This window comes from Kluyveromyces lactis (assembly GCF_000002515.2).
Source record: "Kluyveromyces lactis strain NRRL Y-1140 chromosome F complete sequence".
NCBI lineage: Eukaryota > Fungi > Ascomycota > Saccharomycetes > Saccharomycetales > Saccharomycetaceae > Kluyveromyces > Kluyveromyces lactis.
Genome location: NC_006042.1, coordinates 208,527 through 233,818, shown reverse-complemented (window position 1 = coordinate 233,818; position 25,292 = coordinate 208,527). Strand labels below are relative to the sequence as shown.

The 25,292-nt window shown below is 38.3% G+C and overlaps 11 protein-coding genes across 11 annotated transcripts, besides 1 other annotated feature; 7 read left to right on the top strand and 4 right to left on the bottom strand.

The window, feature by feature from the left end:
* Positions 1-987: part of a mobile genetic element (DNA transposon of KLLA part of the newly discovered ROVER DNA transposon family of the Kluyveromyces: degenerate copy) that runs on past the window's edge.
* A 1,529-nt stretch (positions 988-2,516) lies between these two features.
* VMA4 (H(+)-transporting V1 sector ATPase subunit E) lies at positions 2,517-3,206 on the top strand (the record flags this gene model as incomplete). The annotated part of the gene is made up of 1 exon (XM_455195.1): positions 2,517-3,206. The coding sequence occupies one exon, from the start codon at positions 2,517-2,519 to the stop codon at positions 3,204-3,206; it is 690 nt and encodes a 229-aa protein (XP_455195.1).
* Positions 3,207-3,631: 425 nt separating this feature from the next.
* MRS2 (Mrs2p) lies at positions 3,632-4,960 on the top strand (the record flags this gene model as incomplete). Its single annotated transcript, XM_455194.1, has 1 exon — positions 3,632-4,960. The coding sequence occupies one exon, from the start codon at positions 3,632-3,634 to the stop codon at positions 4,958-4,960; it is 1,329 nt and encodes a 442-aa protein (XP_455194.1).
* A 360-nt stretch (positions 4,961-5,320) lies between these two features.
* On the top strand, positions 5,321-7,594 carry GIP4 (protein phosphatase regulator GIP4; the record flags this gene model as incomplete). Its single annotated transcript, XM_455193.1, has 1 exon — positions 5,321-7,594. One exon carries the CDS (start codon positions 5,321-5,323, stop codon positions 7,592-7,594), a length of 2,274 nt encoding a protein of 757 aa, XP_455193.1.
* A 183-nt stretch (positions 7,595-7,777) lies between these two features.
* On the top strand, positions 7,778-9,070 carry PRP45 (mRNA splicing protein PRP45; the record flags this gene model as incomplete). The annotated part of the gene is made up of 1 exon (XM_455192.1): positions 7,778-9,070. One exon carries the CDS (start codon positions 7,778-7,780, stop codon positions 9,068-9,070), a length of 1,293 nt encoding a protein of 430 aa, XP_455192.1.
* Positions 9,071-9,145: 75 nt separating this feature from the next.
* Positions 9,146-9,790, bottom strand: POP5 (RNA-binding protein POP5; the record flags this gene model as incomplete). The annotated part of the gene is made up of 1 exon (XM_455191.1): positions 9,146-9,790. The coding sequence occupies one exon, from the start codon at positions 9,788-9,790 to the stop codon at positions 9,146-9,148; it is 645 nt and encodes a 214-aa protein (XP_455191.1).
* Positions 9,791-10,100: 310 nt separating this feature from the next.
* ALA1 (alanine--tRNA ligase) lies at positions 10,101-12,971 on the bottom strand (the record flags this gene model as incomplete). The annotated part of the gene is made up of 1 exon (XM_455190.1): positions 10,101-12,971. The coding sequence occupies one exon, from the start codon at positions 12,969-12,971 to the stop codon at positions 10,101-10,103; it is 2,871 nt and encodes a 956-aa protein (XP_455190.1).
* Positions 12,972-13,727: 756 nt separating this feature from the next.
* On the top strand, positions 13,728-17,471 carry KRE5 (Kre5p; the record flags this gene model as incomplete). Its single annotated transcript, XM_455189.1, has 1 exon — positions 13,728-17,471. The coding sequence occupies one exon, from the start codon at positions 13,728-13,730 to the stop codon at positions 17,469-17,471; it is 3,744 nt and encodes a 1,247-aa protein (XP_455189.1).
* Positions 17,472-17,966: 495 nt separating this feature from the next.
* Positions 17,967-20,150, top strand: TEA1 (Tea1p; the record flags this gene model as incomplete). Its single annotated transcript, XM_455188.1, has 1 exon — positions 17,967-20,150. The coding sequence occupies one exon, from the start codon at positions 17,967-17,969 to the stop codon at positions 20,148-20,150; it is 2,184 nt and encodes a 727-aa protein (XP_455188.1).
* A 921-nt stretch (positions 20,151-21,071) lies between these two features.
* On the top strand, positions 21,072-22,346 carry KLLA0_F02365g (uncharacterized protein; the record flags this gene model as incomplete). Its single annotated transcript, XM_455187.1, has 1 exon — positions 21,072-22,346. One exon carries the CDS (start codon positions 21,072-21,074, stop codon positions 22,344-22,346), a length of 1,275 nt encoding a protein of 424 aa, XP_455187.1.
* Positions 22,347-22,969: 623 nt separating this feature from the next.
* MTW1 (MIND complex subunit MTW1) lies at positions 22,970-23,836 on the bottom strand (the record flags this gene model as incomplete). The annotated part of the gene is made up of 1 exon (XM_455186.1): positions 22,970-23,836. The coding sequence occupies one exon, from the start codon at positions 23,834-23,836 to the stop codon at positions 22,970-22,972; it is 867 nt and encodes a 288-aa protein (XP_455186.1).
* Positions 23,837-24,097: 261 nt separating this feature from the next.
* RPA43 (DNA-directed RNA polymerase I subunit RPA43) lies at positions 24,098-24,961 on the bottom strand (the record flags this gene model as incomplete). Its single annotated transcript, XM_455185.1, has 1 exon — positions 24,098-24,961. The coding sequence occupies one exon, from the start codon at positions 24,959-24,961 to the stop codon at positions 24,098-24,100; it is 864 nt and encodes a 287-aa protein (XP_455185.1).
* Positions 24,962-25,292: the final 331 nt, after the last annotated feature.

Below are 25,292 nucleotides of genomic sequence, written 5' to 3'. Positions count from 1 at the left end.
TATTCCAACATCAAGGTCTTTATCAAAAGGAGTCTTTGCGTTGAATTCAGACTTAAAATCATTAACGGAGACTACGTGTTGAGACATGATTCTCTCTCTCGCAGACATCCAGTAAGCACCTGATGCATTTATCTGTAAAGCATCATGAGCAAGTTTAGATTGGGATTTTAGAACACCTTTTTCAAAGTAATGCATGAAAGGTTTCGATAATAATGTACTACAATTGAATTCCGGTCCATTTGGATGGGGGATCTTGAAAAGAGTCGTATCTTCCTCATGGTAATCATCAACTTCCACTGCTTTAACGTAGTTTTTAGCCAAAATTTCTTCCACCCGGGAATTGTCACATCGGAAACACCAGCCTTGTGAGTTTGTATATACTACAGGACAGTCTTCCCAAGTTAACTTGAAAAATAACGGAACTTGCCTTGTCCTTATTGTAATCTGAGGCCTGGTTGTCGATTTACTCGGAAATAACGATCGATACCATTCTGGATACCCCGGTAGTTTCTGGTTCTTACGGATTTCACCTGATTTGGTATATTTTACTGGTACCGCCGTCCAGTCCAATTGTTTAAGCCATGGATCATTTTTAATTAGTTCGGTTTGGTTTTTAAGCTGTAGAGTATCCTCAACGATTTTGACAATCTTGTCTTCGATCTTGGCTTTATTATCCTGAAACAATGTCTCTGAAGAATTCAGATATTTTTCCCACTTGCCAACTCTTGTTGGCAAGATAGACGTCGATAAGAACCTAAGCGCCCCAAATGAAACTGGATGAGGGCATTTCTGCAAGAACTTCGGGAAAACTTCATCGAAAACTTTGCTAGTGGCTTCTACATCAAATGCACAGTACTCTACCATGGAATCGAAATTATTTATAATCTCAAATTTGTCTAAAGTTGCGAACGATTCACGAGCCTCTTTGGACATCTTAATATTACAATGGAATCTTGCGACATCCTTCAAGGAATTAGCTGATGATTTATTTATCCATGGACTATCCTCATCAACATCTGCTATAGGAGGCAAATCATCATTCTCTGCATTGAGTTGTGCAACTTCTTCATCTCTTTTGAGCTTTTTCATGTAAGTAGGTCGCTGTCTTGAACACATCCCGGAGGATGCAACGTGTAATGACATGGTATCTATAAAATATGCCTTTGAAGGAGTGAAATTGTACTCTTCAAGTACTTTTGATCTATCGTAACCAACGTTATGGCCTACAATAAGTTTTGGCCTTTCCAAAGTATTCATTGGAATTAAATGTTTGAAATTGTCACTACCTTCACCATCACACATAAAGGGCGAGCACCACAGGTACCATGCCTTATCTGATAATGCCACTGCTAACGTTGGAAAATGTGAAATCTTGTACAATACTTCCACATCAAATACTAAAGTATCTTCAAGTGGATAAGGCACTTTTTCTGGTTCCTTACCTGGTTCATATCTGTACCACCCTCTCTCCCGCAACCACTTCTTTGGCCTCGGTACAATATTTTTGAATTTATTGTCACACATACTCTTGTATGGCTCCGATGCAAAATGCCCCAATTTTTGGAAATGCTCGTCCAATATGCGACCTTGTAACTTCGGTAATTCGAAACTAATTGGATCGGAGATATTCGTTGGCTTCCCCAATAGATCATGGTTCCTCAAGAATGTCTTCGACAGATTGATGAGCTCTTGTTTCTCCTCTTCAGTAAAGAACTTGTTATACTTGTCTTTGCTCGGGAAAATTTGTTCGTGTAGACTATTCGACAAGTACTGAATGCCTACCGGATTGATACGTGGTTTTTCAACTTCCTCCACCTTTACTATAGCAGATCTATGGAAGTATCGTACCCTCCTTATGCTTCCAGCACCTTTCTGCAATAAACGAATTGAATATCTCATCCTTTATTATAATGCCTTTCTTGACAATTCAAAGGCGCCAAACCTTGACTCAATTGGAAGTTATGAATCTGAGAAATAGCTTCGTACCTTTAAAGTTCGATGATATTTAGGGTTTAATCCCTATAAATGGTCTCTTATTCCTCTTGTTCGGTCCAGCACATCTTGTAATTCAGCGTTGTTGTTTACTGTTTTTGTTCTCAAATAGCCTGTAAATATTCAGAAATCGTCACATATATCGGTAATATCAAGCATAAGACCGGTAAAAGAGACACACAGGCTAATCCAAACTGCAGACCATTATGCGTATCAGAGACGAAAGCCATCCATGTAAGACATGATACCAATTGGCAGTATCTGCCCCTCGACAGTAACCTATTTATGGATGTGGGTCAGAATAACTTACCACGTGATACCTAACCATCCGGGTAATATAGTCGATCACCCCTTTAGGCTATTTTCTACCAAGATAAGTTCAATTATAATACGAGGAACATAAGAACGTTTCTACTGTTATCAAGTGGATAGAAACAAGTCCGTCAGGTCATTGAAGGTGTAGTCCCCAGTGATAACAACTCTGTGAGTTAGTCTAGGTGATCAAGATACATATATAACCAACAATGTCCACGATTACTGCGCTATCACCTAATCAGGTGAACGATGAATTGCAAAAGATGCAAGCTTTCATCAAGAAGGAAGCTGAGGAAAAGGCCAGAGAAATTGAATTGAAAGCTCAACAGGAGTATGAAATTGAGAAAACTGGTCTTGTACGCAACGAGACCAGTGCCATTGACAATAACATTGCTTCTAGAATGAAGAAGGCTGCTTTGAAACAACAGATTGTGAAGTCCACTATCGCCAATAAGATGAGATTGAAAGTGTTGGGAACAAGAGAAGAAGTGTTGGATAGCATCTTCGAGAAGACCAAGGCTGAATTAAAGCAGATTTCTTCTAAGAAGGAGGAATACAAGCCAGTTTTGCATTCTTTAGTCCTGGAATCCTTGTTGAAATTGCTTGAACCAAGTGCTATCATCAAGGTTAGAGAAACGGACGTGGAAATCATCGAATCTTTAGTAGATGATGTGGCTAAGGAATACGAGGAAAAAACTGGCAAGCCCATTAAGATCGAGCTTTCCAGCTCCTATTTGAACAAAGACATTGCTGGTGGTGTCATTGTTTCCAACGGAAACGGGAGAATTGAAGTCGATAACACTTTGGAAGAAAGATTGAAGTTGTTAAGTGAAGAATCGTTACCTGCTATCAGACTAGAATTGTTCGGCCCATCTAAGACCAGAAAGTTCTTCGATTGATCACATAAGTTTCAATAAAGAAGCAAGATTGACCTTATTACGATGTTCCTCTGATTTAAAATAAGGCTATCGTGATTCATCGGACTCACTTCTTATATAACAGACGACATAATAGATAAATAATGCAATTAAAAGATGGATAATTTCGATTTAATATTAGGAGAACTCACACGGTGCTGGAAGACTAGGTATATTGGATATATGGCTGTCTTTCCGTGTTGCAGTTCACTTGTGGCCCTTTGATTTCTATTTGCAATGTACGTTCGCTAATTTCTATATATTGACAAAATTGTGCAAACACTTTCATTGCACACAAGTATCTGTTGAAACAAAAAAGTTCAGCATAGATCTAAGAATACCGCTTGAAAACTGAGGTTCAACTGGGAGCTTTAGCATAGAATATCAAGCTGACATAACTATCTCTTATGTATTTCCGTTTTGGAAAAGGGCTTCAAATCCAACTTCGACACTCTTCTAAAGCCGTCCGATCACAACTTCGATGGAACTCGACGACAAAACTCATCAAACCAATCGCTTCAACACAGCATCCTTTCTTGGTGAAACCTGTGACGCCTCATGAATCTTACGTATCATGTACCATTTTCAACGAGAAAGGTGACGTGACTGCTGTATCTCATAAATTCCCGAAATGGGAGTTCTTACAGAAATATGGGTTATATCCAAGAGATTTGAGGAAGATTGACTCGAGTACAATAGATGTAATACCTTCGTTTGTCATCAAACCTAAGTGCATTTTGGTGAATGTGTTACATATAAAAGCAATGATACAGAAAGATAAAGTTTTCGTGTTTGATACTACAAATCCTGACGCCGCCATAAAACTTGGTGTGTTAATGTATGACTTGGAATCAAAACTATCTCAAAGGAATATCAATTACCAAGGGAAATCTGTCTCATACCAGGAAAATTATGAACATAGAGCCCTCGAATCAATACTCATAAACGTGATGACCTGTTTGGAAACGGAATACAAGTATCATCATTCTGTTTGTGGGATGATATTGAACGATTTGGAGAATCAGATTGACCGAGACAAGCTTAGAGATCTTTTGATCAAATCCAAAACTTTGACTGCTTTTGCCCAGAAGAGTGTCTTACTACGTGACCTTTTAGACGAACTTCTAGAGTCAGATGAGGATTTGGCCGGAATGTACCTCAGCGAGAAGAAGCATCCAGATGCTGACGACCATTCGGACCTTGAAATGCTCTTAGAGACATATTACAAACAGTGTGACGAATATGTGCAACAATCCGAATCTCTCATTCAAGATATCAAATCTACCGAGGAAATTGTCAATATTATTCTAGATGCCAACCGGAACTCATTGTTGCTATTCGAATTGAAAGTTACTGTTTATACGTTAGGTTTTACGGTGGCCACACTTGTTCCGGCATTTTATGGGATGAATTTGAAAAACTTCATCGAAGATTCAAACTGGGGATTTGCCAGTGTAGTTGGACTGTCAGTAGCAGCTGCAGCAGTTGTAACTATCACAAATATGAGAGCTCTAAGGTCAGTCACAAAATTGACACTATTGAATAATCATACCGGTGCTAACAATAAAAAGCATTTGGCAAATGCTAAGTTAGCTCTAGACAAAGAAATACCTACATTCTGGGATAGGTGGTTAACGAGTGCAAGGGTGTTATGGTCTGGACGTGAAGTATTGTACAAAGATGGATCAAAGAGAGACATGATCTGGAAATGGTTAGTAGATGACGACAAGAAGTGAAAAATCCGTATAGCCACATCCTGTAAATAGATAATTTCCTGATCGCAAGCAAGTTATCTCTATTTTTTAAACATTTTTATAGATTAAAGCAATAACTTTACTTGTGATACAAATATCATGAGTTTTATGATTACCTATTTGCGAATTCTTGATACATCTCTGTCCATCTGGTTGGTATCTTCTGCAACGTCAAAAAAAAAAATAAAAAGGTTTCTTAAAATTCGCCCAACTGAAAAGAGACATCGTACTCGGCAAGACTTGGCTGCAATTGAAGCAAATATACACCATTCGCTGACTTATCAGAAGGTATATCTACTTTGGGACCATCGAGAACTGCAATAATTACGTTTTTTTCCAATTATGCTGGCGAAGGCGGCAGCTAGTGCTTCCTCATCTATGGAAAAGGGTAGTGTGTATTTGGATTTTACAGATATAAAATGCATACAATATACATCATCGATACGGAAACTCGAGCAACTGGTTCACGTCTGTAAAGTGTTGCTTAGGAATTTGTCAATGAAGAGTAATGAGAATCTTATCCCCTTGTCAAACATCGTGATAGCTCTTGGTTCAGGGTTTCAATTTAATGTATCTGCGGCCATAGAAAAAAGGATCGAACTACTCTCACAATTTAGATCATGTAAAGCCAATGCTACAAATCTGCCATTGAGCACCACTTCTCTCAAACTAGAGGTTGACCTTGTACCGGTGGAAGAAGACTCTGTCTTGTTCGTCAGTAAATTCTACAACAAAGAATTACAATCGCAATTACTTACCACGTTACAACGAGTAGCAGAAGATTCACTTCAGATATACCAAGCAAGAATTAGGCAACTGACCATGGAAAGGAACTCAAACAGACCTACAGACCTATCTGGAAGGACAACTATCTTCAACGAAGATGCGCTAAACGATCTTCTTTCACCAAACGAGTTAGCATTCGGACTTGACTTACTTGTTAATATTAGGAATAGATCAACCGATACAAGCAGCTCTGCCTTCTTTGCTTTGGCTTTACCAATCTTAGAGAAATTCAGGTCTAACCTCAATGATAAGTGCATACCCCCTATACGATCATATTACACTAGTATAATGAAATTCAGCCGAACAAAGGGCGTTTTCTCGAATAATGTTCTCATCCAATTGCCATACTGGCAGTTTACTTTGCATAGGATGTATGCTGCATCTCTTAGAGCAAAATGTCTCATCGATGTGATACGGGCTGTATTGAGACAAATTTACATTCCAAATAAACATCACTTCCATGATAACACTACCAAATTGCATTCAAAGAATCTACACGAATATTCTGAGCTATTGGAAGAGTTAGAAACGTTTTGCTTCACACAGGAACTTGAAAAAGATCTTATAGAGGCCTTTAAGTCATATGGAAACCAGAATACTGTTTATCAAGTTCAGTTTAACAACATCTCATCAGCATATCAAAGATTGTTGTTAAAATCTACGCAGATGTTACGGAAAGCTGCTAAACTCGTTGATTCGTTTAGCACCCAATGGAAAAGTATATCAGATAACATGAAAGCCAGCAAATATGACGATATGAACATCGATGAGATGGCAAAGATGGCGGAGGAAAAGTTAGCTGTAGATGAACTAGCATACAACGAAAAAATAAAGGAACAAGAAAGACAAAGGGAGGAAAAAAAGAATTCCAGTCTTTCACAAAAAAACACATCATCTTCATCTTCCATAACTTCAAATTCTTCCTCATTAAACGTTTCTCCAAATATTTTATCGCCTTTAAGACTGAGCCGGACATCTTCAGTTTCGCGGTCAGAAGAATCAAGGTCCCCATCATCACCAATACCTTTCACTGATGCGAAGTCTAATATATCGGCTAAAAAGACCAGATCAGTCAGAACAAGAAACAGATCGTCATCATTGCAATCAGTATCAAGTCTTGAAGATACTTCCACTGCTCGGAATGGTATGAGATCCAATTCTCTTCAATCAGGTTCTCTGAATACACAAAGAATTGTACAGAATGCATATTCAAAAGCATTACTCTCGTTAAATGAGAAAAGAGGCCCAAGACTAACACCAACAAAGCTGAATAATTCTATAAGATCAAAATCACCTTCTCCAACTGTGTCACGGCAGAATTCCGTAAAACAGAGGAACAAAGTGAACATATTGAAGCTAAATGAAGTAGACGAAGATGACATCAATGAGAAATTCCACGATCTGAAGCTGGACGATGATACTCTAATCGTCTCTCAGGAAGTGTTATCTCCAGAAGGTAGTGAAACTCCTAAGATCATAGTTTCTGTTGCCGATGACAATCAGTCGTCTTCAAACAACGACAGCGAAGTTGAAGGTATTGTGAAAAAGGTGAGATTTATAGGGGTTCCGCCTATGTCACAAGATGAAAACCCTGAGCCTAAAAGACGCGGATGGTACAAGAAGCCTGCCGTGTTGCATTATCCACCTCCACCTGCACAGCACTCACTTCAAAAATTCAGAACAACTCAAGAGGGTCTTGCATTTCGCACAAGTTTGATCTCCAGAGACCAAGGTTCTGATAAAAAGTTCGGTTTTGACAGCATGTACTCATCAGGTCAAGGGGCGGATACTAAAATAGTGGGTAAAATCAAGGATAAACTGTTTAAATAGAAAGAATCTTTTAATTTCTATTTGCAGTGAACTTATTTCCATTATAATATCAACTTTTAACAATGTATTTGAAATTTAGAGAAAATATTTAACTATTGAACATTCCCATAATTTATAAAGTAAAGTAGGTAAGGCTTGAAACATAGGAACAAACCTGTTATAACACCACTAGAACGGTCTGACATGTCATTCAGGACACTCAGCTCATTGCTACCGAGTCCGCAAAACTCAGAAGTCTCCGAGTCTTCAGCATTTTCTAGACAATCTAAGGAAAACATAAAGGATACAATAATATTAGACAAGCTACGACCGGAGAATCTACCAGTGGCCTCAATATCTGACTTTGTACCTCTTAGACAACGTGATATATCACTAGAGGCACCGTTCCCATCGACATCACAGATTAATCAAACATATGTAAAGACTAAGGCGTTTCTAGACTCGCTGCTAACGAAAAAGAGCTCTCTACAATTATCGTCTATTGCGAACAAGGACATCGTAAAAAGAGAAGCAATAAGCTCTGTAAAATCTGGTACTCAACGTTCAGTTAAAGTAATAGAACATAAGAAGGATCCTTTACAACCGGTAACACACAGGAAAAGGAAGGTCGTTGTACCATCGGAAGAAATTCAGGCGCCTATACTTCATAAGTCGGATGACCCTAGTATTAAACCTACAAAGGAAGAGCTTGATAAATGGAGAATTCCATCCGCCATTTCGAACTGGAAGAATCCTAACGGATTTGCTATTTCTTTGGATAATAGAGTTGCTATTGAATCAATAAAGACGGACTGCCCAGATAATGATAAGAAGGACAATTTCCTTCTGCTATCTGAGGCACTAGACGAAGCAGAAAGAGAAGCAAGACAGAGAATCAACATTAAGCAAGAGGCGTACAAGGAGTTAGAGAAGGAAGAAACTTTAAAAAAAGAACAAAGGTTACGTCACTTAGCTGAACGTGCTAGACAGGATAGGGAAAATAGGCGACAGTACGAAAATGAAGATCATTATGTTAGGGAAATGGAGCGTAATCAACGTAGGAGAGCAGAACGCGAATTGGAACGGTCGAATAAAATGAGCACAGCAGAAAAGTTAAGACGATTGGCGTACCAACAAGGAAGAGATGTTTCTGATAAAGTTGTTTTAAATGCTGCAAAAGCCACCGAGACCCCAGATCTTCAGTACGATTCCCGCTTGTTCAAGAAAGCGGCATCATCTGTGGCATCATCTTCAAATCAAATTTTCGACCATCCATTGTTCAATAATAGCCAGATTGACAACATTTACAGGCCAACTACTGGTTCTAACTTAGAAAACGAAGATATTGTTGATCGACTCTCAAATAAGAAAGGAAGAACTGGACCGGTAGAGTTCTCCGCTGCTGATGATGGCAAAAATGCGGAACAGAATGAGGAAGATAACGAGCATGCCAGAGAATACGGTCTTCAAGTGCGTAAGAAGCCTCATACTTCTTAATTGTGCGATACCGATATACTGATATAATTGTATGTAATAATATTCAAGCACTACTAATTGAATGAAATCAGCGAATCAGTCATTATTTTCATCGTCAGTGATTGAAGAAAACTCATCATTCCTATCATCTGTCAGAAGTATTCGGTTCAAACGGTGACTTCTTCTGATAGCAAATAACTCAACTTTTTTAATAGTTCCGCTAACTTTTATTGGATTCATTATGATGGGCCCAACAGATTCAATCTGGTTCATCAAAGCAAGTGCCATTATTACGTACTGATGGTCATCATGGCCACATCGTATTATACCGGTTGATGTTCTATTCGAAAAGTATTTGATCTGTAACAAAGCCGTAGCCTTTCCCAAGCCATAGTCCCCGAAATTCACCTGTAATTGTTTTCGTAGTTCCTGCAAAATATTTCTCGGACTGATAGTATTTGGTGATACTTTGTGATGCGTGGTTAAAATGTCCTTCTTGGTTATATCTGGCACTGTTTCGTACTCATCATCTACATCTGGATATAGTACTTCGAAAAGAATGTATCTGCTCTTTAAACGAACCATTGGATTTCTTCTATTTTGCCTATTATGACAGCAAGTTTTATTAATAGTAGGATGAAACCCCCGAATAAACGTTGTTGCACAACCGTCCTTTATCAAAATCTTGATTCCTTCACAGTTGATCTCCATCATAACTCTAAATCTTGTAATGTGAAGCATCTCTCTTTTTTTTTTTTTTTTTTTTTTTTTTGGTTTGTCGCATTCAAGTCACAGAAGAAGAACGAGAATACGCCAAGCATGTCCAATATTTTATGCATTATTGCCGCATCACCAACCTTAACTAACAGATTGTGTAAATATCAGATAATTCATTCTCTATATAACAAAAGGCGTAGCATATCTTTCAAGTAATATCATATATAGTTGAGTTGAAAATCAGAGTTCTCATGCATATATTTACAAAACTTTGAGACTTGAGATTAACTTCAAGCCAATCGTAGCCAAAGAGTTTATATTAAAGCGGGTGAAATTAGATAGTCAGTCTCTCTTTTAGCAAGGCTTCAACTTCCGCAACAGCGGAGTCAATACCGTTTGGTTTGTCACCCATACCTTGGAAGACATTTCCCTTACCACCAGCTTTACCACCGATGCTAGAGGATACTGTTTTGGCTAAACTAGAACCATCAACACCTTGAGCAATTGCTGCGTCAGATATGTAGCATCCGTGAGCAACCTTTCCGTCTGGTTCATTACAAGTGAATAAGTAGATAGACTTGTCCTTCGAGTTTGTTTTAATGTGATTGATAGCTTCAGTGATGGCCTTAGCATTAGTTGGAATGTCAATATGCTTGACGTAGAAAGAAGACTCTTTGTTAGCATCAAAGTGATGTTTGACGTCGTCCAGAGTTTGTTTAATTTCCTTCTTAGCTCTAGATTTCAGTTCATCTTTAACTTCCTTTTCAATTTTGTTGAATTTATCCTTCAAGTCAGTTTTGGTGATAACGGAAATAGTTAGTTGGCCTAGTCTGACACCTAGCTCCTTTAGCTTTTGGGCCTTTAAAGGGGAGAAAGGCAGTTTTTCAACTGCAGTTAATTCGCCATCAAATTCAGTAGCAATTCTTTGTACTTCATAGGCTTCAGGTCCAGAAACCGCAACAATTCTTCTGATACCTTTGGCAATACCACTTTCTTCAACAATGACGAATTCTTTGATGTCACTAGTCTTAGCAACATGGGTACCACCACAGAATTCAATGGAGTACTTTTGCCATTCTTCACTAGTTGGGTTCTCTAGGACTTCTTCAACGGCCTTACCAATAGAAACAACACGAACTGGATCCGGGTAAGTTTCACCGAAGACAGCACGGACAGAAGAGATAGTCTTAGCCAAATCTAAGGCAACTTCCTTGTAATACACAGTTAAGTTGTCCCTGATCTTTTCATTGGAGAGTTTTTCAACCTCCACTAATTCCTCATAAGATAAGGCTCTCTTGTGCGAGAAATCGAATCTCAACTTTTCCGGTGCAACTAAGGAACCCTTTTGATCGACATCATTACCCAACACTTCTTTCAGAGCAAAGTTCAAGATATGTGTACCAGTGTGATTATTTCTTAGGGGATGACGACGTAGCTCTTCGTAAGAAGCAATTATACTGTCACCAATAGATAGTTTACCGTCACCAAGAGAACCGGTATGGAAAACATAACCGTTGTAGGCTTGAACATTGTCGACGTTGAATTCTGCTTCACCATCGATAACCAACTTACCTGTATCGAACTCTTGACCACCTTGTTCGGCATAAAAACAAGTTTTGTCTAGAATAACACCATATTGCTTACCAATTTCGGTCATAGAGTCAACGAATTTCTCACCATCATATATTCTCAAAATAGTGGCTTCAACGTTTTCGGTCCCATACTTAGATGAATCATCAGTCTTAGCGACATTATCACCGTTAAGTTGAGACAATTCATGAACGTTTAATCTGATCAAATCAGATGCACCCTTCTTACCACCTTTCTTAGAAGCCTCGTATGATTCCTGTTTAGCTTTCTCAAAACCGATTGTATCGATCTTTAAGCCCTGTTCTTCAGCCATCAATTCAGTCAAATCGACAGGGAAACCATAAGTATCGTATAGTCTCCAGACTTGTTTACCATCCAAAGTCTTGTCTGCTTTCTTCAAAGCATCTTCAGCATACTTTTCAAACAATTTTTCACCACGGTCTAAAGTTTTTGCGAAAGAAGCTTCTTCTTCGTCCAAAATTTCGAACAAATAAGATGGGTCTCTAGCGACTTCTGGGAACATATCCTTAACTTGTTCGATTAAAGTGACAGACAATTGTGAAAAAAAGTTTCCTATAGGGTAGTTCATGTACTTTCTAGCGTAACGTGCACCACGTCTCAAAATTCTTCTCAAAACGTAACCTCTACCTTCGTTGTTAGGAACACCACCATCAGCCAAGGCGAAAGTTAACGTACGAACATGATCAGCCAAGACTCTGTAAGCGGTGTCAATACCATCCGTATCCTCAGCACCAAATTTACCAGTGTATGATCTGACCCCAGTGATTTCTTGGATACGGTTGAACAAAGGTTCGAAAACGTCGGTGTCGTAATTAGATCTAACATCGTGCAAAACGGACACCAATCTTTCGAAACCCATACCAGTATCGACATGTTTAGCCGGTAGAGCTCTTAGAGAACGATCTTGTTCTCTGTTGAATTGAATAAAAACGTTATTCCAAATTTCCAACACATCTGGATCGTCTTGATTAACAAGATGAGCAGCGTTTCTACCACCAATTCTGTCATAATGAACTTCAGAACAAGGACCACATGGACCTTGTTCACCCATTTCCCAAAAGTTATCCTTGGCATTACCTGGCAAGATATGATCATCCTTGACGCCAACGGATTTCCACAAATCACGAGCTTCGAAGTCTGGTTCCAAACCCAATTTTTCGTCACCTTCGAAATAAGTGACGTACAATCTATCACCTGGAATACCGTAGACTTTGGTCAACAATTCCCAAGAGTATTCAATAGCTTCCTTCTTGAAATAGTCACCGAACGACCAGTTACCCAACATTTCAAAGAAAGTGTGGTGGTAGGAGTCTCTACCAACATCTTCCAAATCATTATGCTTACCACCGGCTCTGATACACTTTTGAGAGTTCGTAGCTCTCTTCAACTTGTAAAAATCACTGGATGGGTCAACTGTTCCCAAAAAGATTGGCTTATACTGATTCATACCAGCATTGGCAAACAATAAAGTTGGATCATCGAATGGAATCACGGGTGAAGATGGAACAAAAGTATGGCCCTTAGACTTGAAATAGTCCAAAAATGTGGAACGAACGTTGGCAGCCGTCCACTTAGACTTATCACCAATCGTCATCCTAGCTGTAAAACTGGAAAATAACCTGCAATTAACGCGAAACACCTTTCCTAAGGACGTCTTCGAAAGCAAATTCTAATCAAGAACGGGAAGATTTAATCAAACCGCTAAAAACGATGAGTAATGATTAAATTAACGACTTGAAACAACGGGAAAAAAGTTCAGAAATCCCCCTAGTTCTCTGAATATGCCGCCTAAGGTTTTCAATAACTTTCGAATACAACAAACGAAAGAGCAGTAGTAGCCTCTGAACCTGAGTCCAAGCCTTCTACTCATCCGTTTTTATGTATAAGTTAATTGTTCAAAAATTCCAGAATATCTTCAAATCACTTTTTGATATTTTTCTCAACGCTTTCCGTTTCACAGATAGATAGAGCCAATGAAGAAAGAAACTAGGAGTCACGTGAGAAATACACTCACGTGACTCTTCATTCGAAAGTGGCTGAAGCTACCTTGCCAGTGGATCTGATAGACATGCGTAAAATCCCATAGTACTAGCTTAGGGAGTAGCATTATAGTAATGGTGAGGTTTACAAATTCTATAACATGTGTAGGACTTTAACATGCTTCATATTTCCAGCTTAAAAGTTTTTTATTGGCAGAAGATCCCGCAAGATTTTTAAGGTTTATATTTGCCTTCTATTAAGATCAGAATTCGAGATGAAAGAGAGTATTTAGATCAGCACAATTTGACAGTTTGTGTTCCAACAAGATTGAGTGAACGAGTTTCCTGATCTAAAACGGTGCAAAACCACGATGGTCTTGTTTAGGTTACGAATTGTGTTTTTGCTGTTAACTGTCCTGCACATAACGCAAGCATTTAATGAAGGAATTGGTAAGAGATGGCTTTCAGCGTCCCTTGTTGATTACGATGCATTGTCTACCGACCAATGGATGCAGTTGTATAGAAAAATAACGTTAAGTGATGAAGAAGAGGATGAAGAAGATGAAGATGACGATGAAGGAATTGAGGAATCTATAAGTTCAGCTTCGGCTGAGAAAGTACAACAAGTCGAAGGCTTGTCCGGTGCCATTTCAAAATATGTACAGATTGCACCAATTGATGATGAATTCAAAGAAACTTGCTTTGTTTTGAATGGCAAAATATACTCTAAGAGCGATGACTCATTTTATTTCAAGACCTCTGAATTGGATGCTCAAGCTCTTGTTCCAGATTTCGATGTGTTAAAAGATAGAGAGATTGCAATCGGAACTAATGCTTCTGCTCCAATTGTGGTACTTTACGGTTGTGAAACAGATTTAGAGTTTGCTGATTTCAACAGAAATCTTTATAATGAGGCTAAGTTTGGTAAGATTAGAATGACTTGGAGACCGACCTGTATCATAGGTGATACACCAGAATATGCATTGAGTGCCACATTATCGGACAAAAACTGGGACCAAAAGGCAAATGTTCACCTTGTAATCGATGATTCTGATCTAAAAATTAAGGATCCAGTCAAATTGAAATACTTGGATCAAAAGGAACTAGAAGATTTGGATATGAAATTCACCGCGTTATTGTTGGAGAAATTCAATGAAGATCATGATTTCGATTCTTTCTTTGAATATTTCAAGTCGTTGTCCTACAATTTTCCTGCAGTGGCACCAGTCATTGCTTCTAAAGACAACATTGATACAACACCAGCAAAGAATATTGTTAAAGACTTCAATAAGAGAAAAATCTCTCATGAATTACTTGGCTTGTACATCAACGGCCAACAGTGGAGATTGTCAGAATTAGATGAAACTACTTTACCTGCTATCCTCGCTAAGGAATGGTCTAGGGTTAATGATTTAAAAGAAAAACTAAGTAAGTTCCCCGGTGCTGAGTTAGAGAACTTTTTGAAATATTTCACGGTTGGCTACTCATATACGGCTTACTTTGACAAAAATCGTTACGATTTCTATCGTACTCCAGGTTTCTCTGAAGCTGTAGTTTTCTTCAATAATTTCGAGAAGGATGAGCTATATAAGGACCTGCCTGAAGACAATATGGCGTTTTTGGAACCATCTGATTTCGAACCAATTCCTAGCATCAAGCAGAATTGGAATGAGCTCATCTTTTTTATTAACTTTGACGATATGACACAATTCAAAGATGACGGTGCTGTAGGATCATTGTTACAAGCAATCGATCAGATGGAAACTGGATATCCTATCAGGTTGGGCTTAATTCCATTTTCTTCCTCTGGATCGAACTCTGTTGTCGATATGATTTATAAATTGAAGTCGGAATCTGACAAGCCTCTGCAGTCGATAATAGATTACTTAAGAACTCTTATTGGACACTCTGAAAAAATTCAACCTCAGACAAAACACAAAGGCAGTGCGTATGATGAATACCTTGAGAGATTCAAAATAGCAGATACTTGCATAGCAATGAATGGTGTACTTTTACCATTCCAAGCTAAAGCATGGAAGATTCATACTTCAAGGATATTATCCGCCGATATCGAGTATTTGAAGTCAGAATTGCAGGCCTTGGGTGATTCATCTAACCTATCAGTAAGGCAACTTCTTCACCATAGGTCCTTGACATTGAAAAATCCGGTATACATACCTAACCGTATGCTGGATGAAACCTTCACCAGAGTTAACAACCGCGCTCTACATGTACTCGGTAGTCGCACGATAATCTTTTCTGATCCGAATCAAAAGACTTCACCCATTCATACTATCACTTTAGTCGATGATTTCAACTCTTATAGCGCTGTTCAGAAGATACGAGCCCTACTAAGGAACAATCACAAAAGTGTTAGTTTCAGACTAGTTCACGTTGGTGATTTGTCAAAGAGTTGGGATAATTTTAAAATGGAATTCAGCACAGGGAAGTTGTCAGGTAAAATAGCCTCTAAGACGACTGTTAATTTCATTGTTGATCCCTTTTTGAATGTTTTAAGCTCTTGGTTGCCGGATATTTCTATTAAAGCTCTTCGTAAACCATTTGCAGTAATCAATGGTAAATTTTTCAATACGGATGACGATTTGTATTCTGTTGAATTATGGCACAACATTTTGGTTCATCATTCTTCGCGCACCCTTGATGTATTGAAGACACTACATCACATCGGGGCGTTGGACGAAAACATAATGAACCCATCTGCTATCGAGGAACTTACTGCTGCTGTTATCAAATATGTACATCATGGTTACCTTGTATTGAATAACGGAATACCTTACACTACAGAATCCTCAATGCCTCGAGTGAGTCTTTCTGAGTTAGAAGAATACACTATCACTAGCCGCTCTGATCAATCTGTAATCAACGTCACTCTATTGCTAGATCCTGTTGAAGAAAGGACACAGCGGTTGTTATATTTGTCAAGTTTATTGAAAGACTTGCCATTTGTAAAAACAGAGGTTGCATTGGTACCGACAGCCAATCTAACATTGAACCCAGTGCATAGATTCTACAATGCTTCAACCGGGATATCAGATAATGGATTCTTATCAGAATTTGATTATCCTCATAACATCAACCCAGATGACAAATCAATAATTATTGAAGCCCATGTATTCGATGAAGGTGACGATGTGTCAATTGACATTATTGATGGTCTGGCCGGTGTATGCTTGCAGCTAATGGACAACGCAGGAAATGTTATCGATAAAGGTCTTTCGATGAAATCATTTGGATATGTCCAATTATCATTACCTAGCTTGCAAAAGGGATTGAAGTTGGAAAACTGTGATTCAAGTTACGAGATTACAGCATTGTCGACAATGGCAGAAGCAAATTATATTGAAGTAGAATCCTTTGATGTTGATAACTCATTGCCTACCCAAATTCATGTCAAAGTGAGAAAGACTACTGCGGAAATTATGAACGAAAAAGACGACAGAGTGAATGTAATGGTTGTCGTGCATGATGGACAAGAAAGTGTGGCCGTTAAAAGAATTGAAAGAGTCAAGAAAGAAATTGGCGACAAAGCAAAATTTTATATTTTAGCTCAGAGACCTAAGTTAATTGTCCGAGAAATGCCAGCTTCAGTTGACTATCATTTGTTAACGTATACTTGGCCATTATGGTTGAGACCACAGCGGTTCTCAGCAAAAGAGCTTGAGGCGAAATCTATTTTGCTGTTAGACACAATGGTTCCAAAAAACGTTGACTACTTAGTGGTACTTTCTTTAACTGATGATTCAAGTGACACTATTCCATGGAACGATATTGCTTCATTCTCTGATGCTGTGTTCTACTTGAAACCGGCAAAAACAAAAGAAGGTTCGTACTGGAACTTCGGATACTGGAAAAAGTATTTACAGAAATATGACCTACCATTCTACGATCTATCGTCATCATACATTATTAACATGAAAAAATGGAGAGAGATAGATGCTGGAACGAGTTTAAGATTACATTATCATCTCCTTTCTAAAAGTTTCATTTCATTAAACAACTTCAGAGCAGACCTTGTGAATAGTATCCAGCTCAAGGTGCCAATTGCACCTTTGGAAGAACATACTGATGAGCTATTTGAACAAGACGAATTATGACCTCCAAGTTCAACTCCATTTCGTACAATGCAAACTCTCTTGACAGGTTTATATTATTCGAATTATTTCATAATTGATAACATTCTCTGTGTAGATTTATGAAATAAGTTACCATAGATACCAATTCATCATAATTAAGATATCAAAGCCAGGACTTGATTGAGTAGTTTAGTCACTAAAAACGTATCATCATTCATTTACTATCCATTCACTATTTATATGAGTATACTATGCATTAACACCAGTGATTAATTCCCGAAAAAAATAAAACGAACGGTGAAAAATAACCAACATGAATAAAATGTATATGCTAAGTTATTCGACTCAGCGGTATAAAATAAGGTTTAGAAATTTAGTTACGTAGCTGGAAACGAACTGTTGGTAGGGTATACAAAGAAGATATCGCCTTTGCCACAAATTTACCTATACAATTTGCGCTTCACAATAGCCTTTTTTCTGGTTGTATCGTTTGATTTTATTAGTGAATGGATATTAATGGTAAACTTCGAGAAGCATACTTCCCACCAGCAACACAAAAATGAAACTTCACAACATGAAACTAAACTTCAAATGGATAGTGAAGCATCCTCGGAACCACCTGCTAAGCGTTTAGCTTGTGCAAATTGCCGTCGTCGTCGGAAGAAATGTGACTTGGAGTATCCCTGTGGAAGGTGTCAAGAATTAGGGCTTGGATGTAATATCAACAAAGTGGACTTGCGTAAGAAGAGGTATAATTTGACATACGTTAAAAATCTTGAAGACCATGTTGCCGAAATGGAGCTTCGGCTACGACAGTATGCTAAACTTGCTGATGAAATTTTGCCAGAAGATGCAACCGATATTAAAAGACTTATGGTTGACGAAGTTTTGAATGGTTTATCGCCTATGCCGTCTACTGGGTCGCCAATCACGGCAGCTAAACCCAACACACCTGTTTTAATCAAAAGTTTGCCTTCAAATGTAGATAGCTCGTGCAATGTGCCCTCTGATGGATATGTTGACGATAATGAGAATACGGTTGGAAACAATAGGCCACCTTCTGCTCAATCAAACGACTCTTCACTATCCAACTCATCTGTGCATCATGATGTTTTGAGAAATAAAAAGTTTGTGAAGGGCAGTATTTATCCAGAGGGTCCTACGTCATATAAGAAACGTAAACGGGACACCACCTCGATATTTTCACAACCTACCCAACGTATCGGTGATTTGAAGAGCACGGTGATTGTTAGAAACCAAATCGACCCTAATGATGGCAGATTAAATTCAGATCCCGCTATCATCCAAAGTTTGTCCAATTTTTATAAATGGCTTTACCCTGGAAACTTCATTTTTGTCCATAGAGAGTCTTTCTTATATGGATTCTTCAATCATACAGATGAAACATATGATAATTCACAGCATTGTTCAGAGGAGTTAATATATGCAGTAGCGGCCATAGGAAGTAGATTGTCGAAAGATTTACATCATTTATCCGAGAAATATTATCAAATAGCCAAGACCCGATTGTTGAAAATTGTATTTGAAGAGCAAAGTATAGCCAAGATCACCACGGTACAAGCACTATTGTGCCTAGCATTTTACGAATTAGGAAACGGTGAAAACCAATTAGCATGGTATTTCAGTGGACTTGCTATCAGAGTTGGATATGACATGGGGTTCCAATTAGATCCGAAAGTGTGGATCACTGATGACAGTATCAACGAGAACCAAGATTTGAGTGACAGTGAATTAGAAATCAGATCCAGAATATATTGGGGTTGTTACATTGCGGATCATTTTATATGCTTAATTCTTGGAAGAGCACCCAGTTTAACGGTGTCAAATTCAACCGTTCCCGAGAGTGATGAACTACCAGAGATTGAGGGAACCGAAGATTTCAGGTACGAATCCCAAACGGTGTTACAAGTTTCACAACCATTAAAGAATTTGATGATTTTATCCAGAATTATTCAGATCTTCACGTCGAAGATATTTATTGAGCCTAACACCACATCAAGGCGAATTGAATACTTGAAAAAATTCAACCTCAAGGTATCCAATTGGAGGCAATCCCTTCCAGAATTCCTCAAATGGTCCAAGAGCCTGGTACAAAGCGTCGATATGAGTACGGACCCAACTATCTCGTATTTTTGGTACCATTACTACATCGTCCTAATCACGTTCAACAAGCCGTTCATGGAAGACTGTGAGGAATCCAAGACTGTGATTTTGGAAATCTTGGGTGATCTAAAGACGTTATTGAGCAATCTGAAATTAAAATTCGGTAACGGATTAAGACAAGCTACTTTATACCATTTATACACATGTTTGCTATCGATTTCCTGTTTCCAAAAATTGAAATCTATGGGGTCCGACAGCGTCATCGACTCCGTTTTTCCGAACTTGTCCCTCGAGCTAAATTGGTTCAAATCTGTGTTCCATGATCTATCAAACATGTACGATTTACCAAACAAGATAGAAGAAGAGGATCTAGAATTGGAACAACAACAACAAGAAAACTCGGCACATCAGACGCATTTAAACCCACACCAGGGTTACCAGGGCTACCAGGGTTTCCAAGGGTTCCATCAAATGAACAACATACACGATTTCTCCCTATCTGATGAGATTGACGACCTGATTAAGCAAGTGTTTGGTTTCGACACTTGGAATATAAACCCGAGCTACCAAGTTTGAAGAAAGGAGGAGGACCGTTGTGGTGCTGAATTGCACGTGATATTCACGTGCAATTCTTTAAAAAAGAAACGACTTTCCGCCGTTTCTTTTATTTTCCATTAAGTCATCTTCCCTTAGTAAGCACTTTTCTTTTTTTTGACCCCCGTTACTGGCGTCAGGCGACACAGAAATCAACGCACCATCTGATGTCTCTGGCTTCTCTTCCCCCCAAAACAGTTCCATGGTAACCAGTGACATACGGCCAGAAAGCAGAGAGAGTAACATGATTGAACTGAGAGTGGGTAAAAAGAGGCTAAAAGGGACCTCGGCCATGGAATAACCATGACCGAACACCCCACTGCTAAGAGGCTTGTAAAGTCACTTACAAATCGCACTATTGCTGACGGCAATTGACCTTTACTTCGGGCTTTCTTTCACCTTGAGTTTTGTCTTACTTTTGTATTATGTCAAGAAAAAAAAAAATCAAAAAGATACCAGAAAACACGGAGTGACTGTTTCTGTTTCTGGATACATCATTGCAGAAAGAAACTGAGAGAAAGGCATTTTTTTGTTCGGATTTGTTTGTTTTGCCCCGTCTCCTGGTATAAATATACAGTTGAGTGTTTTTATTTTTGAGTCAGTCTGGTACTTGAACTATCTACTATTTATGTTTTTATCATTGTTGTTGATACGGAGAAAAGTACTAAATTATTGATTGAGTTGAATTGAATTGTCTCAAGAGAGCAATCATATACACAAACGATTAGTATTTCAATTGATATCCAATTGCAATCGTCCCGAATCTAGCTACTAATTGAAAAAGAATATTATTTTATCGGTTTGTTTTTGAATTGATTATACTCATCTCATCGCATTATTATTAAATTTAAAAGAAACTTGAACAGAGAAAAAAAAAGAAACTTTCTAACTTACACAACACAAATGGAATTCAATTCACCTCGTCCAGAACACATACAATTGCAAGGGCAAGGTACGATAGTACACCCGAAGGGCACTTCTAACATTATCTCGAGTTTGAACGAAAGGATTCTGGCAAATACATCCGATGCTAACGGTTCGCGTAATGCAAATAGCATCGATAAGAATATTACTCAGGATGAAACAGGTTCACGTGCTGTGATACTTGGGAACGGGTTCACTTTGTTGGCACCAAGGCCCATGGCTGGCCGTGATGCTGCTCTGTACGAACCTGTAGACGAGTACCTGATCCCCTCCCCGCCACTTTCTCCTAAAGAAACAGATACGCATCGCAATACCTCGCACACTTCTGCCGAAGATGGATCGGTTGTTGCTAGAGGAAACCAACCGCTTAATATCACAGGATTGGAGATCAAACTGAAGGAAATTGACCAACAACAAGAACACCCTGAAGAGTCGTCTCTCGATGGGATCGTTGTGAAAGGTGTTTGGGACAATTACAATAAGGAAAACGGAACCAAGACTTATCAATTGCACATAAATGCCTTTTTGTCCCAGTATAAAGTTCTGAAACCAAAAATATCTTCCAACTTTGGCGGAAGAAGTGTTTCTCCTATTTCAAGATACACCAGAAGAACCAGAACTTCGAACAAGACCTATGCTTCGAATTCCGATTTCGAAAGGGTTTACAGAACAAGACGTACCACAGGCGGTAATACCACTAGTACTAGAAATGGTGGTGCCACTTCCGATGACTCTTCTGCTGTTCCTTATTTACCAAGACAAAGACCGGTAACTCCTGTTTCAAGGAGGAAACCCGTTTCTCACCATCACCCATCACCACTATCTCATTCATCCATCACTACTGCTGCAGGCTCCTCCTCGGCTAACCATCATCACCATACGGTTAACATGTCCTGGGAAAAGTTGCCTGACTATTCTCCTTCGTTGGATACTCTACCTCCGAATAACAACAAATGCTTAAAAGTTGATTGGAAGGGTTCATCAATGGATTTATCTCATGATCCTTTGAGAAATAAATTGCATCCTGCTGAATTAGTTTTAGCTCAAATCTTAAGATTACCTTGCGATTTATACCTGGATTCTAAGAGAAGATTTTTCATTGAAAAGGTGCATCGTTTAAAACAAGGTATGCCATTCAGGAGGACAGATGCTCAAAAGGCATGTCGTATCGATGTAAACAAAGCCTCCAGACTATTTGCTGCCTATGAGAAAATAGGTTGGTTGCAGGATTCTCATTTCAAGAGGTTTTTGTAACTTCTTATCACTAAGCTCATCTTTACTGTCCCTGTTATCGACTCCAGGTACAAAGACTCTCACACGATACCCAATTTTTCACAGTTTCTAAACAAATCATTCATCATCATGTGTCCACCCACTTGTGGACTTGATTTCAGGTTTTCTATTTCAACTTTTTTTTTCTTTTCCTCCTTCTTCTAGACTGATTTTACCATTTATTTGTTTCCTATTCCCCGACAGTATCATTGTATTATCATCACTCATCATTATTAATTTCGGGATATATTATTCTATTCGCATCAATCACTTCGCTAATTCTTTTTTCTTTTACCTATTAATCAACTAGGCGGACTTTTACATTGTATTTCATTTTTTCTCATTACATTATTTTATTATCCTAGGCGTTCATCATTTTCGGTACTGTATCGACTTTTTATTTTTTTATCATGTTTCGACTTTAATTATTCCCGTTACTTTTTAGGGTACTGGCACTGTCATTTATTTTATTCATCCTCTATTATTTAATTACTATATCACTGTTTAATAATATTAAGTCAAAGTTTATTGTTAACTAATTTCCATCAGGATACGTGATCCCAGCTCACGTGTATTTTCTCCATTTAGAATTGTAGATGCAGAGGTTATATTACCTTCTGCATCGATGACCAATCTGGATGTTCTATTTCAGGATCATCTTCCTGCAATGATCGAATAGAGGTATTTGTAGAATCTTCATTGTTCTGAGTTGAATTAACACTAATGTGTAATTCATCTAAAATATGTTGAGATTTTTTATCAATGTAGCCGTTTCTCACAATTGAAGTATTTCTCAATTCATTATACCTTTTCACCAGTCTGTTTACTTGGTCAATCGAATAGAATTCCTCATTCTCCAAATATATCTGCTTTAATCTTGTTGTAATAAGCTTAACAGCCACATCTAGAGGTTTTAGATCGTCCCATAATTCATGCAACGCAGTTGTCAAGTTATCGTCGCATCGTAGAAGATCTATCACCTTTTTCTTGAATTGTACCACTTCCGTAAGGAGTTCCTTGGTGTTCTGAATTCTATCCCTCAACATAACATTCAACTGATATTGTCTTTCTATTTCTTGTAGTTTCTGCTCAATAGATGTATCCGTATGAGCGCGAGTAGCTGAATCAGTTAATACAAGCTTCTCGTGATGTAGTAATCTAAATCTATTTTCTTCAAGTAGATCAGAGGGTATGGATAATATATTCCTTAACACATAGAGCTCAAGTTTATCAAAGTTCTTATCCACAGAGTTTTCCAACAAAGATTCTAGTTTGGCGGTACCTATTTTAATTTCGTCAGAGAAATCTTTCTTCCCAATGATATTCCTTTGCATTAAATACTTCTCCATCGCATTAGTGCACTTGTACATAATCTCATTGACGGCATTGATAATGTCGTCAACTAAAGAAATTGGTGGATAACCCAAATGTTCCGTCAACAAGGACGTACTCTGCATAGTTGGTGTAGTCATTGGATATTTTTAAAGTGACCTCACTAAGTGGCTGTAGAGTCCAGGTCACTTGGAGCTATTCTGCTCTGTTCTGTTTTCCTGCGTTTGTTGATCTTTTATGTTCTGTTTTTATTTTCGCGAACACTTGAATAATTAGAAAGTGCATACAAACTGACAAAATATTATACAACCAGTAACTGAATTAAAGATGGAATAGAAATAGTTAGTATTATTTAATACACATATGGCTCTAGAAATAATTTCATATAAACTAGTCTCACTTTAATCACTCTCACTACTGTCGCTATCACTGGAGTCTTTTTCATAAATAATTTCATCTCCATTATCTTCCTTGACCACCGACAATTCCAGTTCTTTGTGTGAATCTGTATTCTCTTTAGAAACTTCATCATCGAAAACAATTTTCTTGTTTGAAACTACAGGTAAGTTTTCCGCTTCTGAATGGGAACCTCTAGCAGAATCGTCAAGTAGGGTACCTTCCAATGAAACCATTCTGCCAGTAGTGTAAACATTTTTTACTTTGAATTTTAGTTTACCACCGAGTTGTTGGCCATTACCATCGACCCAATGACCAAGGGATTGGAATTTTCTATCATCTGTAGAGTCTTGTCCGTTTTCAGTGGTCTCTTCGTTATGAATGAACGTCCAATCATTAGGAATGTTGTTTTTTTTAATGCTTGCGTTGAAAGCATCGTGGATCAAAAGACCAATGTGGGACGCAGATTGGATGAAAATCCAACCTTCAATGGTATCACCAACCTGAGGTTGCCACACGATAACTTCAACGTTACACCAAGTGAAAGCAAATGGAGTATCCGCTGTTAACTTCATCAGTTTCTCATCTTCCTCAGTAGGTTCTTCACCAAGAATCGATAGGTTTTCATATCCCAGGATAACTCCTCCAACATCGGCATTGTATTTCATAACCATTCCGTTAAGATGTTGTCTCATAATACCTTCCTTAGGTAGTTGCTGATAAATTGGTGCCAGAGAAACGTACATGAACACCGGAACCCTTACTATACATTTAGAACATCCATCTTCCTCATCAATTGGATTCTTACTTGTCTTTTTAAATCTCTTGATCAGGCGTAGAGCCTTCACTTCTTCGGATGATCTTTTCATTTATAGACTCTGCGTTTGTGATAGTAGTGATGGGAAGTTGCCACTGGAAGATGAAGATGAGACAACACTCGAGCTTTGCCCGGATTGTATTCTTCCTCAACCTATTTCATCTCATCTCATCTCATCGCTAAAATTGAAGACTTGAAAAATTGTCAAAAAGAAACAAGATCACGTGAAACGTTTACGATGATGTATCACAAGGCTAATTAATACTGTCACCACCATAATAAAAGACTAATGGATATAAAAACGACGACAGCACATATTAAAGCATTGCTGAGCGCACCTGTCCTCTGGAATCGTGAGAATCTCTGAATAGTATTACAAACGT